Source organism: Trachemys scripta, chromosome 4 (genome assembly GCF_013100865.1).
Source record: "Trachemys scripta elegans isolate TJP31775 chromosome 4, CAS_Tse_1.0, whole genome shotgun sequence".
Classification (NCBI taxonomy): Eukaryota; Metazoa; Chordata; order Testudines; family Emydidae; genus Trachemys; species Trachemys scripta.
Window position 1 is genome coordinate 84545453 of NC_048301.1, and position 17439 is coordinate 84562891.

The window sequence follows — 17439 nt, forward strand, 5'->3', positions numbered from 1 at the left end:
CCAGCTTTGCCCCTGCAACCTAGGGTGGAGCTTGCTCTGTGAGGATGGTGCAGTTTAGTCAGTGCTAGAAATCTGTGGGGATACAGCATGCTCAGTGCAGACAGAATCTTTGGAAAATTTAGCTGCCCAACTCCAGCAAGTCTCTATGTGAGATTTATTCCTAGGCTTATAATTTTGGCTTATTTGGGTGAATTTTTATATGGTTAGCAAAAGGCGCATCTTTGATACAAAGGCCACCCCCTACCAAATTTCCTGCTCCAAAAGATGGAGGTACTGGTGCTTTTTATTGAAACCACTGAAGCAATGTTTAACGTGGACAAATCAGACACCTGTTCTGGAAAACTTCAGCCTGAGCAGTCTTTTAGGATAAGTCATAACTGAAAACAGGTAGTGTCTTAAAAGTAGGTGTTGCTCCTTACTCTACCTATAATAGAACACTAACACTATTTCTGTCATATTACTGAACACACTAGTCTTAAAGTTAAATATGTATTTACTCTATCAAATAGTGCAGTAAGCTCTTTTTAATATATACCTTTAGGGACAATCATTGTCTGAGCTGTATAAGGTGGCCAGGGTATCCGTTCATAAAATAGGCCTGTCATCATACAGCTCCAATATAATATACAAACTCTTTTTTACAGTTTAAATTTATTCTTTTTACATAATTTTTAGTAACAATAATATCTTTCAAAAATTAATCCATAAATCTTGAGCTCCTTTGTTTCTTAGTGTTCATTGCACAAGCTGTAGTAAAATTAATGAGGGAAGCAAGAATGACATTACAGGTAAACAATTTTAATCAGTAACTGTTCCACATAATAAATGGATTTAAAATATCTAGGAAATTATAAAAATGTTCCTATTCATCATAAGATTATTAAAGGAAATAGTTTAGTACGCTTTCCTCACATTAGCTGTTCATTAATTTTGAGTATTGCCTGTTAGAATTGGGTTCAGAAAAAGTGTAAAGGGTGTACAGCATTGAGAAATGGTTTGAGTATTACATGATCAGCTAAACTATAGAAGAGTATAGGCATTAGAAGTGTACTCTTTTTAAACTCAGTAAAATGTTCAGTTATCCTTCGTTCTTTGCTAAAATGTGCTGGCCGTGCTGCACAAATTTTGAATTTGCTGTAAGTAAGCAAAACAAAAGAATCCGTACGATGCAAAAATAGTGCGGTATTTTCTGAGCTATGACAAGATTGAATATGTAACGGGGCTCTGTTAATAATGGTATTGAGTTTTCTTACTATTTTCAAATTTTTAATTCACAGTATGCATACAGCATAGCGGGTAGCTACAACGGAGGTTCCCCATTAGGCCTTGTCAGTATTCCTCAACTGTAACCTGGAGGACTTTTTTTTTTTTTTTTTTTTCAAGGTTTGGAGAGTAGAAGTCTCCATTGTTAACCATTCTTTTCTGCTGAACCTGCCAACATTGGTGCCATTTAATAAGTTCTTTGAGATATGGGCAAATGTCCATGGAGAGCTAGACTGAAACCAGCAACTCATTCAACTTAGGCTACTGTTGGCCAAGACATCCAAATGGGTATAGTCTACATTACTACCAGCCTTAACAAGACTTCAGCCAATGGTGAAAGGCTCCATATCCCAACTTCTATTTAGTGTCTGTCTTTATGTTAAGTTTAAATGTTTGGGGATGATCGTTATAGACAAATCTTTGTGGATTGCACAAATATTGCTTAATTGTATTATAAAAGTTCTACGGTTTTTTTTTTTGAAAATTCTAATAGTTAGCATTGTTTACTCTTTCCAACGGATGAGTTGAATCAGTAGTGTACTATGAGTTGTCTTTTTTTTTTTTTTTCTTCAAGGGGGGTGTAGTTAAGTTCATCTGAGATGTATTTTTTAATTCCGATTAAACTATTTAATGTTAAAATTGATGTTTCACTTTTTTGATAGCGTATAGACTGTCACACAACATCCATTCCAGATCTGGAGTTTTCATCGGATTTCACCCTAACTATTACTGAAAATACTGTGTGTACGGTAAGGCAACTTATTCTTTCTGCATTTGACTAACGTTATCCTTGATTGGCAGGCGAGTGCATTCATTGAAGTGCTGATGATAAATGAATGTAACTATTGCCATTGACAGTTCATCTGTGCATTTACAGAGGTGTGAAACTGGTCCTTTAAATAAATTAACGCAGAGCCCCCAATAATAGTCTGGTTCAGTGGGGGAAGTAAAAGTGGGCATGGTCATTGAAAGCTATTTTTTCTTTTGTATCTTTTTTCTGTTGCCTCGAACTGTGACTCTCTCCCCTTCCAGCCTAGTCAGAAGAATTTCCTGTTACTACAACTTATATTTCACTAGCATAGAGCTGAGTGGGAAACGTTTTTCCCATCCTGTAATATTTTCAAGATTACAAAATGTTCCCATTCCACATCAGGACAAATCACTTCCCCTACTCCCACCCCCACACCCCCAAAAATGAGAGATTCACCCTATCATAACAAATGTCCTGGCTGGTAGGACACTCACTTCAGATGTGGGAGAGCCAGTTTCAAGTACCTGCTCTGAATCAGGTCAGTATAAATATTAAATTAATTTTTAATGGGCATTTGAACCTGATTAATGCAATAGGGACTTGGCGTGGCATTGATGTATTATTTTTATCATTAAACTTTTATGCAAGGAAACTTTGGCAATGGTTTGAGTCCTATATTTTGTTCTGAAGATTGGTTATTCACTTTTAAGAGTGTTTACAGCCATTAACCAATAAGGCTCTGTTTCCCAACTCTTTCTAGTCCTGGTCCCATTTTTCCTGAAGGGCACGGCCAACAATGTAGATCTTCCTATGGAGGGAGAAGCAAGCTCTTAAAATCTAACTGTTGGTAGTTCTAAAAATCAAGGTCAAGACCTTAAATTCAATCGAGTCATTAATTGGGAACCTGTGTTGATTAGCAGTGTGTATTACTGCTGCATGTTGAATCAGCTAGATCTTTTTCGTTGTCTGTTTCATTTCTGGATATGATGTATGGGAATAGTCGAGACTGTCTGTCAGTCAAAATATATGGCTAAATTGCTATATCTGAGTCTGTTAGCCAGGGGAACATTCCCCATTCCCATCTGCAGAGGGAAGGGGACATTTTTTAGCTGTTACTATTTGGGTATCCATTATTCGTGGAATCCGAAAGGCCTCCAAGATTCCATACATACAGTTTTCACAAGATGGTGGGTGAGAGGAAGGTTAAAGCGTTGGCTTCTTCACTGAAAGTTTTATTACTTTTCACCTGCATTGCACCTGTTTTGTCTGCATTTAGCTTTAAACAGTTGCTGATTGCACTCAGGCACTGGAATAGCTGGAGAATATAATGTTGTAAAATATCAAACTTTTTCTAAACTCCTATGTATGTATATAGCTGTTTGTACTACTTTTGTCTGTCATCCCGAGTCATGAGAGATAGCTAATTCATTTATTGCGCATCTTAAGAGGCACCTTACAAGGCTGTAGAAAACATGTAATCAGACTATTTAATATATACACTCCATGTGTAGAATTAAGGTTGTTAAAATTGAATTTCCAATCTCTTGGAACTTATCACGTCAACCTTAATGTTTTCTTACAGTTTTTTATTTAATCATTTGTTATGGTAGCACCCAAAAGCATTAGTGAGGACCATTGCTCTTGTGCAGGGTGCTTTCAGTAGAAACATTTCTGTGGGCTTGTGTTCACAGCAAGTTAAGTGAGCTGCAAGCCAGTGTGTGAATCCACAGCACGCTATCTTGCCATGTGGACCCGCTATGGCGCACTAACAGTTCCGTAACTGCTGTAGTGCACTTTGCCGTACCGTTGGAATGATGTATGTCAAAGCACGCTATGGAACTTCTACCCTGCCATAGCAGGGGCCACATGACGAGTTAGTGCATGGCAAGCTAATGAGCTGTAGATTCACATGCTGGCTTGCTGCACACTAAACTTGCTGTGTAGACAAGCCCTTTTTAAAACATGTTCGGAAGTACAATGCAAAACTATAGATCAAATATACAGGCATAGCCATCTGTCACAGGCACTGTGCATGTAAGTGGAATAATTTTTAATGCCTGCTTTTCTTATTTAAATGTGTATTTCAAATGCAGCCTTGCAAAATAATCATCAAAAGATTCAAGTTCAAGCACAAAATCTACCAGACCACCTATTACCATGATGTAGACAATAGTGAGGGGGAAAATCTAGTGAAATTTTACTTTAAATTACCCTGGGAAAGCAGGTGCATACAATTTTGTAAAGTTTTCTTAATGTGTAACTGCTTGTTAAATGTATACCATAAAAATAAGTAGGAAAGTGTGAATTGCTGCAGTGATGTTACATTTTGAATTTCCTGTCTTCTGTGTATCTGATTTCTCAATTAAAATTGCATTTTTTTGCATTTTTTCCAATTAATGTGTATTATAAGGCATTCTTTTGTATCACTTTATGAATGTCCATATCAAATTTGATTGAGAAGTTTGAAATAAGAAAGGATTTGCCTAACAAAAGGGTGATCTTTATTAATGGGCTGTTGTAATAGGTGCTGAAAGCACAGTCCTGGAGCGTGCTGTGCATCTTAAACTCAAATTGATTTTGGTGGAAGTTGTAGATGCCTGCTATCTGAGCAAGTGCTCAGTACGTCACAGAATTGAGGACAGAGGGGGGCAAAAATGAGTATGTAAACAGTAATATGAAGGGACAACAGCCTAGTGTACATGTTAAATTGCATTGCTTTTTCTATATTGATTGCATTTCTAAAATGATGTGCATTTCCTCTGACATGTGCAGTCACAAATTGGGCAAAAGGATATGTATAGCCATATAATAAATACAGAATTAAAAAACTCACATTAATGTAATGTTAAAATCGAGAAATTAGCTACAGTAGACCGGAAATCTTAAAATCTAACCACTTCCTAGCTCTTCTACATGTACCTCCCTATAATGCTATTGGCCATGTGTGTCAAGAGGTGTAAAAATATGCACTGTTGGGTGTTTCTCCATGTTTTTTGTAAATTGAAATGTTGTGGTTAACACTGTTCTCTTGTTCATCGAATGTGTGTCAAGCAAAGTGAAATGTGCAAATTCTCAGTGCAATTCTGTTATATGCATAAACATTTCACAATAAAATGTTAAATATTGCCTAATTAAAAAATTGAAGACATTTTATTTTTTAACTGTGACAAAATGATTTCTTGACCTTGTGACCTAATAAAAATGCTGGTGTAGATGACACTGATTTCTTTGGCCTTCTTTGAATAATTATGGTCAGTTAGAGAACTCCACGTGGTCTTTGTTGTCTTGTATTATTTAATAGAGCAAAACAGGATATTGGTTAAAGTATCATTTTCTTCTAATACTGGACCTTTACAAAATCGCCTTCTATTGTTGTGCAACTCTTTTTTAAAGTAATGTTGGTTAGATGTTGACTTAAGTTTTGAAGCTTTGTGAGCTCCAGTGGTTTGTTTCTGGAATTTTCTGATTAACATAAGTCTTAAAAAAACAAGTAGAATTCTCAAGTATTTTGCACTTAATCATGTCGGATTATTGACATTTTATGAGTAGAATTTCCACTCCTTTTATGATGGAGTGTGGAGGTTTAGTTAGAGGCTGACAGTCCATCTGTCATATCAGGCTGCCTAACCTTGCAGTAAATGAACAATAAAAGTCCATCATTTGTATTGGGAATTTTTGAGGTACAGTTTTGTGCTTTGAAAACAGCATTACAAGACTTCCCTTGAATGCATCAGCTTCTACTTTTTTAATATGCTATTTTATATTTTACACTCTAGGAAGAAAATCTAAAAGCTTTTTTTGTACCTGATAAAAGAGAGTGATGTACGTACCTGCTCTGACTTTTCTTGTTCTTTAACATAAAAATGACATTGTACTTTGTTGTATGCAGTGTTGTTGTAACTGTGTCGGTCCAAGGATATTAGAGAAACAAGGTGGGTGAGGTAATATCTTTTTATTGGATCAACTTCCATTGTTGAGAGAGACAAGCTTTTGAGCTTACACAGAACTCTTCTTCAGGTCTGGGAAACTTAGTGTCACAGCTAAATACTAGATGGGAGAGATTGTTGAGCATAAGTAAACACATTTCAAAGGACTATGCAAGGTGAGGTGGCCTGTTAACAGGCCTCCAGTCATGGGGAGGAAAGGAGAGGAGGGGGAAGTAGTTGTGGGTGGGGTGTTAATGGGTTATAGATAGTTGTAATAAGCCATAAATCCAGTGGCTCTATTCAGTCCATGATTTTTAGTGTCTGGCAAAGTTATGGCTGTGACATGGTACAATCTAGACTAGTGAGTAGTAGTCTGCCCTCTAGCCTGGGGTGCCCTTTCCACTGTTTTGCTACTGTAGCCTCCCATCAGGGCTGCTCACAAACAGCCTGCAGCACGTAAGTTACTCACAGCTATGTCCGGGTGCACTTATAGCCTGCCAGTCACACCTAAGCTCTCACTAGCCTGAATTACATTGCAGGGGAACCCCAAAACACTCCCAGTCCCAGATTTCCCCCCAGAAATGTACGTCTTGTACTGCCTAGCCCTTTCCCGGACAATACAAGCTTATATAAAGTCCATCATTTTTATTAATAGCAATAATATGCACAAATCTTATCTCAAACAGAGTTTCCCAAACGTTTCTATTAAAAGACACTGGTTTAGATAAACTTGTTTTATTGTTTTATTAACTGCAAAGAGAGATTTTAAGTGAATACAAGTAATGTTCTGAAAGAACTCAAATGTGAAGTCGTGGAACTGTTAACTAAGGTTTGTAACCTGTCCTTTTAAATCGGCTTCTGTACCCAATGACTGGAAGTTAGCTAATGTAACGCCAATATTTAAAAAGGGCTCTAGAGGTGATCCCGGCAATTACAGACCGGTAAGTCTAACATCTGTACTGGGCAAATTAATCAAAACAATAGTTAAGAATAAAATTGTCCGACACATAGAAAAACATAAACTGTTGAGCAACAGTCAACATGGTTTCTGTAAAGGGAAATCGTGTCTTACTAATCTATTAGAATTCTTTGAAGGGGGTCAACAAACATGTGGACAAGGGGGATCCACTGGACATAGTGTACGTAGATTTCCAGAAAGCCTTTGACAAGGTCCCTCACCAAAGGCTCTTATGTAAATTAAGCTGCCATGGGATAAAAGGGAAGGTCCTTTCATGGATTGAGAACTGGTTAAAAGACAGGGAACAAAGGGTAGGAATTAATGGTAAATTCTGAGAATGGAGAGGGGTAACTAGTGGTGTTCCCCAAGGGTCAGTCCTCGGACCGATCCTATTCAACTTATTCATAAATGATCTGGAGAAAGAGGTAAACAGTGAGGTGGCAAAGTTTGCAGATGATACTAAACTGCTCAAGATAGTTAAGACCGAAGCAGACTGTGAAGAACTTCAAAAAGATCTCACAAAACTAAATGATTGGGCAACAAAATGGCAAATGAAATTTAATGTGGATAAATGTAAAGTAATGCACATTGGAAAAAATAACCCCAACTATACATACAATATGATGGGGGCTAATTTAGCTACAAGTAGTCAGGAAAAAGATCTTGGAGTCATCGTGGATAGTTCTCTTAAAATGACCACGCAGTGTGCAGAGGCGGTCAAAAAAGCAAACAGGATGTTAGGAATCATTAAAAAGGGGATAGAAAATAAGACTGAGAATATATTATTGCCCTTTATATAAATCGATGGTACGCCCTCATCTCGAATACTGCGTACAGATGTGGTCTCCTAATCTCAAAAAAGATATACTGGCACTAGAAAAGGTTCAGAAAAGGGCAACTAAAATGATTAAGGGTTTGGAACGGGTACCATAAAAGGAGAGATTAAAGAGGCTAGGTCTCTTCAGCTTGGAAAAGAGGAGACTAAGGGGGGATATGATAGAGGCATATAAAATTATGAGTGATGTGGAGAAAGTTGATAAGGAAAAGTTATTTACTTATTCCCATAATACAAGAACTAGGGGTCATCAAATGAAATTAATAGGCAGCAGGTTTAAAACAAATACAAGGAAGTTCTTCTTCACGCAGCGCACAGTCAACTTGTGGAACTCCTTACCTGAGGAGGTTGTGAAGGCTAGGACTATAACAGAGTTTAAAAGAGAACTGGATAAATTCATGGTGGTTAAGTCCATTAATGGCTATTAGCCAGGACAGGTAAGGAATGGTGTCCCTAGCCTCTGTCTGTCAGAGGGTGGAGATGGATGTCAGGAGAGAGATCACTTGATCATTGCCTGTTAGGTTCACTCCCTCTGGGGCACCTGGCATTGGCCACTGTCGGTAGACAGGATACTGGGCTAGATGGACCTTTGGTCTGATCCGGTACGGCCTTTCTTATGTTCTTATGTTCTAATGCTGAATAAAAGTCAGAAATGGTTACAAGACAAATAAAGATAAAAAGCCACTAGTGCCTAACTTTACTTGAGTTTTTCTCACCACATGCTCTTAACACTCTTACTGGCCAAACTCCTTAGGCCAGGACCCCTTCTTCTGTGTAAAGGCTGCTTCCTTTGTTCCTTCTGGTTCAGACACAGAGAGAAGTGGGGTGCGGGTCCATTGGGGTGTCTGCCACTTCTTAACATAGTCCTGTCCTCTGTTTGAGAACCATTTCCAGCTGGGGCATGGCACCAGGCAGACTTTTCTTCCTGCCATTCAATAGCCACTTAGCAGGAAATGGCCTATTGACCTTGTTTACACCCGGCTTGAGGAACTGGTTTGGCCACTCCCCAGACCTGGAACATGTTTTAGTAACATCATACAGTGGAATCTTATAACTTTACTGTGACGGGTTTGGTCACAGAGACTCCCTCAATTGGGATACCACTGAGGACTAACACCCCTGCTAGAGAAGGCTTCTCTCCACTCCCGTCTTGCTGAGCTGGATACACCAGTTGGCAACAGCACAGACAAAGAGGTTGGGCCAAGCCCCCCTGCAGTTTACAGAAACTAAGATTCACTTACCCCAGGGGCTTCTCAGTTAACAGGGACTTTCCCAGAACCCAGTATTCAGTCTTTCTGGGAGCCTAAATCCCCAAGGAATCTGTTTTACTCTGTATAGCTTATACTGGGTAAACTCATCAATTGTCCACCCTCTAGAACACTGATAGAGAGATATGCACAGCTGTTTGCTCCCCCAGGTGTTAATTACTTACTCTGGATTAATTAATAAGCAAAAGTGATTTTATTAAGTATAAAAAGTAGGATTTAAGTGGTTCCAAGTAATAACAGACACAACAAAGTAAGTTACCAAGCAAAATAAAACAAAACACGCAAGTCTAAGCCTAATACAGTAGGAAACTGAATACAGGTGTAAATCTCACCCTCAGAGATGTCCTAATAAGCTTCTTTCACAGACTAAACTCCTTCCTAGTCTGGACCCAGTCCTCTTCAGACCAACGTTGTGGTTTATGACCTGGGTCCAGCAATCGCTCACATCCTTGTAGTTACAGTCCTTTGTTCCAGTTTCTTTCAGGCATCTCTTTAGGATGGAGAGGCCATCTCTTGAGCCAGCTGAAGACAAAATGGAGAGGCTTCCAGGGCCTTTTATATTCTCTCTTGTGGGCAGAAATCCCTTTGTTCTTCTGTGCAAAATCACAGCAACAAGATGAAGTTTGTAGCCACCTGGACAAGTCACATGCCCATGAATGATTCAGCTTTTTGCAGGCCGATGCCATTGTTTACATGTTAATTTGAACGTTCCCAGAAAAGCTCAGATGTGGATTGGTGTCTCCCAAAGTCCATTGTCAGTTAAAAACAACAAGGAGTCTGATGGCACCTTAAAGACTAACAGATTTGTTTGGGCATAAGCTTTCGTGGGTAAAAACCTCACTTCTTCAGATGCATAGAGTGAAAGCTACAGATGCAGGCATTATATACTGACACATGGAGAGCAGGGAGTTACTTCTCAAGTGGAGAACCAGTGTTGACAGGGCCAATTCAATCAGGGTGGATGTAGTCCACTCCCAATAATAGATGAGGAGGTGTCAATTCCAGGAGAGGAAAAGCTGCTTCTGTAATGAGCCAGCCACTCCCAGTCCCTGTTCAAGCCCAGATTAATGGTGTTAAATTTGAAAATGAATTTTAGTTCTACTGTTTCTCTTTGAAGTCTGTTTCTGAAGTTTTTTGTTCAATGATAGTGACGTTTAAATCTGTAATAGAATGACCCGGGAGATTGAAGTGTTCACTTACTGGCTTATGTATGTTACCATTCCTGATGTCCGATTTGTGTCCATTTATTCTTTTACCCACGAAAGCTTATGCCCAAACAAATCTGTTAGTCTTTAAGGTGCCACCAGACTCCTTGTTGTTTTTTGTAGCTACAGACTAACACGGCTACTCCCTGATAATTGTCAGTTAAGTGTTTCTTGATTGGACATTTACTCAGAATATTCCTTTCTCAAGAAGCTGACCAAATGCTTCATTGATTTTAAGTAGCATCAAACACATTGAGATACAAGTACATAGCCAATATTCATAACTTAAAATACAAAAATGATACACATATACGGACAGCATAATCATAACCAGCAAATTACAACCTTTCCATAGACACCTTACTTGACTTCCTTTGTACCAGATTTGGTGCAACTATAGGACCTTGGTTGCAACAATGATGTATACAGTCACAGACCATGTCAATAACGTCACACTTTGATACAGTGTTGCTACACATATTTTACCAGAACAATAATGACCAGCAAATTGAGTTCTCAAATGATCCCTCAAAAGGCATACTTTGTACAAAGATTACTACAATAGTGTGCAAAGGGTGAATACAGGGGTACAGTCTATCACGATGGCTCATTTTTTGAAAGTGTTCTGCAGGTTTCCTTTGAGGATGAGAACTGATAGCTCCCATATAGAGAAATTGCTTTGTGAAGAGTGTTCTCCCACAGATGAGGTGGTGTTCGTCTTTTTTCATTTTCCTGTGTGTGTTCATTCATGAGCATAGTGATTGTCTGGTTTCACACACACAGCTGTATTGGGGCACTTGTACCTCACTCTGTGCACAACCACATGCTGATATAGGCATGTGTTGGACCCATGGATCTTGAAAAGTGTGTTGGGAGGGTGGGGGGGTGTTGATCATTGTGGTAGTGGAGATGTCTGCTGATTTTGCATCTGTTATCCTGATAGGGTTCTGTGCTACTTTGAGGTACTGTGTCCTAGTTTGTGAGGCGCTTGCTGCTGATCTTGGAGAGATTAGGACATAGTTTGGAGTCCAGAAGTGGCGGTTCTGATAGAAATCTTTCCTGGATGGGGTCCCCATTGCATATGGATTGTAGGTGTTTGATACTCTGTATTGGTTCCAGTGTGCGGTGGTAGGTGACAACTAGGAGTGTGCAGTTGGAGGGGGTTTTATTTCTGTATTGAAGCAGGTTCTCTCTGGGTATTTTGATGGCCCATTCCCCAATTTATTTATCAATTAAATAAATACGATAAATTCATGCTGAATCCTCTATCAAAAACTTGGCATCAAAGGCTGAGTTTCTATATAAAGAGAATTACGGGGTGGGGAATCTAACTTTTGAGGTCAGGCTTTTTCAATATAGCACAATAGGTCAGCCTAAGTAACTTAAGAGACTATCATGTTCAAGAGATGGGCAGATATACACTAGAAATTTACATTGGTGCAGCTGTACGCTGTGGTGTGTCTGGTGAAGATGCTCTAAGGTGATGGGAGAAAGCTCCACGAACGGCTGTAGCTAGGTTGACAGGAGAAGCTCTCCCACCAATACGCTGGCGCTTAAGTCAGTATTGCTGCATTGCTCAGAGGAGTGGATTATTCACACCCCTGAGCAATGTAGTTATACTGAAGTTATTTTGAAGTGTAGACCAGGAATTTAAAATCCAGTTTCATTTAAATTAGGCATATTTGAAATTTTTTCCCAGGATGACCTTAAATATGAGTTTAATTTGCTGCCTACAATTAATCCCTCTGTTTTAATAAATCATTTAGTTATAAATGGGAAACATATATTTTAAGAGAAGTTTATCTATCCAAAACATTTAAGGTTGTTTTGTTTAATAAAAATAAATGTTTTATGCTGTTTTGTGTTTAATTAAATTCCACTTATCCTAATGCAGCTTGACACAAATCATGAGCAAGAAGTTAATTATCTAGTAAATCAGGGGTCGGCAACGTTTGGCACGTGGCTCGCCAGGGTAAGCACCCTGGCGGGCCGGGCCAGTTTTATTTACCTGCTGACGCAGCAGGTTTGGCCGATCGCGGCCCCCACTGGCCGCAGTTCGCGTCCTGGGCTCTATTTAGTTGTAAATCAACATATTTTAGTGATATATCAGCCAATGAGAGTGTGCCTTTCTTCAGAAAATAACTGAAGTACAAATGGAGAAGTTGATTAAAATTGATGATTTAAATCACAGCTTTCCACTTGGTGCTTTTAAATCAGGCCATGTTGCCTTTAGTTGACTGGTATGTCAATTGAAATATCATCTATCTTGCACTTCCTCCATTGCAAGTGTTACTGAAGTCTGATTTCAGGTATATTCTAGAGGATTGATTCATCCTTCCTTCTAGAAGTTACCATTTTACTCCACAGTCCCTTGCTCCCAAGAGCCCAGCACTTCATCAATTTCTGTCAGCAAAACTGGCACACCAGTGTTTATTTTATGAGTATCTTCTAAAAGCAACTAAATGCAGTACATGTGGATATTTTGTATTAAATGTAATGGAGCTGACTGGGCCATGAGAGAAACACTAAAGTTGGGCAATGAGGACAGTGATCTGTGAAGACAAAACTGAAATAGATGCCAGAAAAGTAACACATTATTAAATGTAACATTGCTGAAACTGTGATTAACTTCATTTATTTGGGGGGATAGGGGGAAGGCACTTAAACTATTACATAGGTGGAGAAGATTTCAATAACATTAAAATTATAAGGTGGAAATAAAACGTTAGTAAGATATTTCAGATAGTTAAGTAATGCAGATTAACGGAGAGATTTAGGGACTATCTCAATTGCTATTAAACACTTGTGTTAGCTGACTTGAGCTCCTGGGACTCAAGCTGCAGAGCTATAAAACTGCAGTGTAGCTGTCAAGGCTTGGGCTCGAGCTTGGGGTCAGGGATCCTCCCCGCTAAAGCCTAGGGTTAGTAGAACTCAACTTAGCAGACCCTGGATTTGTTACTCTAGGGCTTGAACGTCTACACTCATTTGTAACCACAGGTTAGGAATTGCTGAACCCAGGGTTCCAAACTGGGGCTACAGCATCAACACTGAGTTATGTAGGTCCGAGTCCAACCATCCATATCCCAGACTTTCTAGCGTCCTCCCAAAATGTGGCCGCTTTAGCTTTTTGTTCGTGGTGCGGTGTGGGAAAACTTGACTGTCCAGAGAACAAAGAAAGTCAGCCCATGAGATTGTGGAATACTTTTGACAGACTCCCAGAGCATGGGTTCAGTGGGGCTGCATCTACACTGCAAAGCAATAGAGCTTGAATGCTAGGTTCCAACTTGACTCAGACTTGGACCGTCCATCCCCATGGGATCCTGGGACTCTAGGTCTGAGCCTTGGGTTAGCATGATTTATGTGGAGATGGAAGCGAAGGTAGGTTTGAGCTTGAGTTTGAACTCTGGGCTACAATGCAGTGTAGACATACCCTTAATGTCACCCTGTTTAATGTGCCTCTGCAGTGTTTATGAATCAGCACTACTCCAACTGATCCTGTGACTTTTTTTTAAAATTTATTTATCCTATATTATCCATGGAAAAAGAACTGACTTGGTTTCTTTAAATGATCATATTTCTTAATATAATTCTTCAATTGTTCAAACAATTAAACACAATTTTGCCGAGTTTTTGGGAAGTGTTTTTCATTTGACTTGGGAAATATGTGAAGCTAAGGCTAAGTGTTTAAAATTGACTATAAGCTTATTATTTAATATTAGATATATCTGGATCTTCATCTTCAAAGCTCTTTGAAAGCATAAATTTTCAAGCCTCTACTCTGGCACAGTTTTCTCTTTCAGTCATTTCCTCCAATTAAATCTCTTATAGGATTAAGCTTCTCCTTTCTTGGCATCACCTTGATTTTAAATTCTGCTCTCAAACCCTCTGAAAATTCTCTGAGTGCGCGAAACAGTCTCAAGCTGATCATAATGAATCAGTTCTAAGTGCTTTTGTGCAGATCGACCTATTTTCAACCTCACAAAATTAATCTGCTTTTAAAAAAAAAACAAAAAAACCCCCCTAATTATCTTAAAAAGCACATCTTTCCTGTTAGAGAACTAAGTTTGTCATTGCAGATTTTAATGAGACATCTGGCTGAAATGAGTCAATAGATTCTGTTAGGAAAATATGCCATTAATTGTATTTGAAAGTTCAGTATTTGCTATTCATTGTATGCAAGTTTTGAGATTAAAATATAATGGTTTGTTACTCTGAGATCAATTGATGAACTTTCTCTTTTGTTTGAATGCTTCCCCCATGATCCTATCAAGGTTGTTTGGTTCTTTCCTGGCTGAATGGCAATATCCCATGGGAGGAAAATGGCAGTGTCTGTTCATTACTCCCAGGAGAAATTGTCAAAGAGCAGGGTATGCATTTTTGTTGAAAGGGGATGGACAACGGTAAAATGAATTAAGATATTATTGATATATTAAAATCTCAGTGATTAAAATACAAATTCAGTTAATTTTGATTAAAGTAATTTTAGTTGAAGGATAGTTGTATTTATAAAAAAATTAGAATTTTGAGTGATGTCAGTTTCTGCACTTGAGAACTCATTTGCCAGTTACAATAAGAGGTATTTGAATACATGTGTTAATTTGAACCATAATCATAGTTCTGAATATCTTCAGACTCAGGTTGGAAACCCAAGCCTTCTGTAGTGTGTATCAGAGTCAAACACATTCTAGAATACCCTTCCTTTGTTTTAAATTCGGTAACTTATGCATTGCTATAGCATGCTATTAAAAATGACTTATCTTCATAATCAGTTTGTGCCAAGAAGACTATAAAATAGGGCATCTCAAGGTTCTGTATTCTTTTTTACAGAAATAGTTTTTAAAATAGCTGTTGTATTTCTGAGACACGGATGTGTAGTAACTTTCTCTACTGCATGGATTACAAGCATTCCATCTCCATGCTTGGATAAACTCCATCAAAAGCACATTATCCTCCTACTTCTGTGGCCAGCTGCCTAATTGTATCTGCTATAGCCACACGCTGTTGGAACATGATACCAGTGATGAGCAAAAATGATAAATTACTCCCTGCAAGTGATAGTGATGATGATAATTTTTAATTTCCTTGTTTCTTAAGTGAATTGGTAAGGTTGTCTTTACCACTTCTCATGGGGTCTCAAGCAGTCTTATTTGTTTAGATCAGATTCGATTCTGTATGTTTACAAAGCAGTTTTCTTTACAAAAAGACTTTTTATAATATATTTGAATCAAAATCCAATTGTTTTCATTTCTGCTCACTAGTCATAAAATAAGACTAAATGTAAATGTAAGAACTATGCATTGGGTATTTAATTGCTGCAACATATGCCATGTGTTTGCTTTTTTGTATCTTACTATTTGTGGTGACTTTACATTTTACATGCATTATTTGAGTGAAAATTACCTACTCTCTCTATGGCAATTCATTAAAATATCTGTAGTTTGTGACAAATATTTGTTTTTGTAATTTTGTGCTGGAAGGGTACAGATTATGATCTTTCTGAAGCTGCATCTCCAAATTGAGCAGTGTTTAGGATGCTAATACCTGTTTTTATAAATACAGGTTATTTACAGATTTAGAACTATCCTGGCTATGTTGCGTTGCAGTGATCGTATTCTGTGCATAAATTATCTGTTTTGTTTATAGATTAGCTGTCACATTTACCATTTGAGGAGGCTTCACTTTTACTTTCATATAGCTGGTTGAAATGATGCTGACTGCGGTGGAATGCTATTTTGGCAGTCTAAGCAATAGAAGTCAGTTATGAATATTACTTTGCGTCTTAATTAACCTAGCTGCTTTAGCTTTGAGATGGCTTTAATCTTTTTTGTTGCATTTGTTTCTCCTGACAAGATATTTATGGAGAACAAGAAGCAGAATAATCTTGCTGCTGTGTTCTCTACCATATAGAATCCTTCCAAAACTCATGGCAGGCTACAGCTTCAGTTATTTATTACCAATCTAGAAGTCATTGTTTTCAGTTTCCTAGTGTGTGTTCAGAGACTAATACTTGAATGCCTCTTCCAGAGAAATGCTAAGGTTCATGGTGATTAGTCTTCAAGGGAATTATAGATGGGCTGTCAAAGGTGAAGTAACGAGGTAGTGAAATTGCAACAGAAGAAATTAGCTAGAAATACTTGACAAAAGTGTGGAGGACTGTTGCTGTTTGATTACCTCAGCTTTTTCCCAACCTTGTTAGATAGTCAGTTCAGAGACTAACTATAAACAGGTGAACAAAGAGTGAGAAAATGAACAGTAAACAGTGATTTGTGGCTTACTATATTTATCTTCTTTGGCACAAATTCTGCTTCTGCTTCCATAAAGGCTCCCTTCCCCAGGCAGCAGCTCTGTTGAAGACTGACCCTGTGGCAACCTGAATGGGGTGATTGAGTATGAGTGGGAAGGACGGTCAGAAGATCTGCTGCTCCTCCGGTGTCCAGCAGTTGCTGTTTTAGTTATTGGGCTGAGCCTCTGAAGTAGCTCTGCCTGCTTGCCAAGATGATGTGTCCATCACACTTATCCTTTCTGTCATCTGCCCAATGCTCAGCTATTTCATGCTTGGCATTGAGCAGAGAATTGGGGCATTAATAGTTTTCATGTAAAATCTGCTTAGTGACAAGTGTGCCCCCTATCTGCCAGCACTAAAGACTCAACATGGGATCAGAAATCTATTTCTGTCATCCAGGTAGCTTTCCATCAAAGTCAGTAGGAACTGCACACAACTTGGCCCTCTGTCAAGAAAATGGAGCAGGTTTGACTTGGAAATAAACTGTAAGCAGATAGTTGAATTCGAAGGTGCCAGTTTTACATGTCCAATCTCCTGTATGTAACCACACTTTGGTACAAATACTGCAGATGAGAATCCTAACCTACATCTCTAATCCGCTTGTTTTTTCCAGATATCTGGCACGTAAGGTTAAATAACATTGCTGCTATGGGTTACAGAATCTGTCAACTCCTACTAGTGACTGATAACTTCTAGATGAAAATTATATACATAAAATTAGGATAATGTTGGTTTGTTTCCCGTAGCTGTTTTGGGGCCAACGCCTAATTCTGATTTGGTGTATGTTAGATGAAGTCATTCTTTTACCTGATAATAAGATGGGGAAATGCTTTGGGAAACTTAAACAATTACACTGATTTATTTGTGACTCTCAATAGAACACAACAGACCTTCAGTATTTATGTTACAGCACAGGAAGTTGTATGTTTCGAGGGAGAGGGGTCTTTAAA

The 17439-nt window shown here is 38.5% G+C and overlaps 1 protein-coding gene across 2 annotated transcripts in view; it reads left to right on the forward strand.

The window, feature by feature from the left end:
* The window catches only part of PRMT3 (protein arginine methyltransferase 3), a 109940-nt gene that overhangs the window by 69518 nt on the left and 22983 nt on the right, over positions 1-17439 (forward strand). For both annotated transcript variants that reach the window (XM_034769794.1, XM_034769795.1), the window contains exon 13: positions 1926-2012. In XM_034769794.1, coding sequence (XP_034625685.1) covers positions 1926-2012 — 87 coding nt within the window. The remainder of the gene's footprint in view (positions 1-1925; positions 2013-17439) is intronic.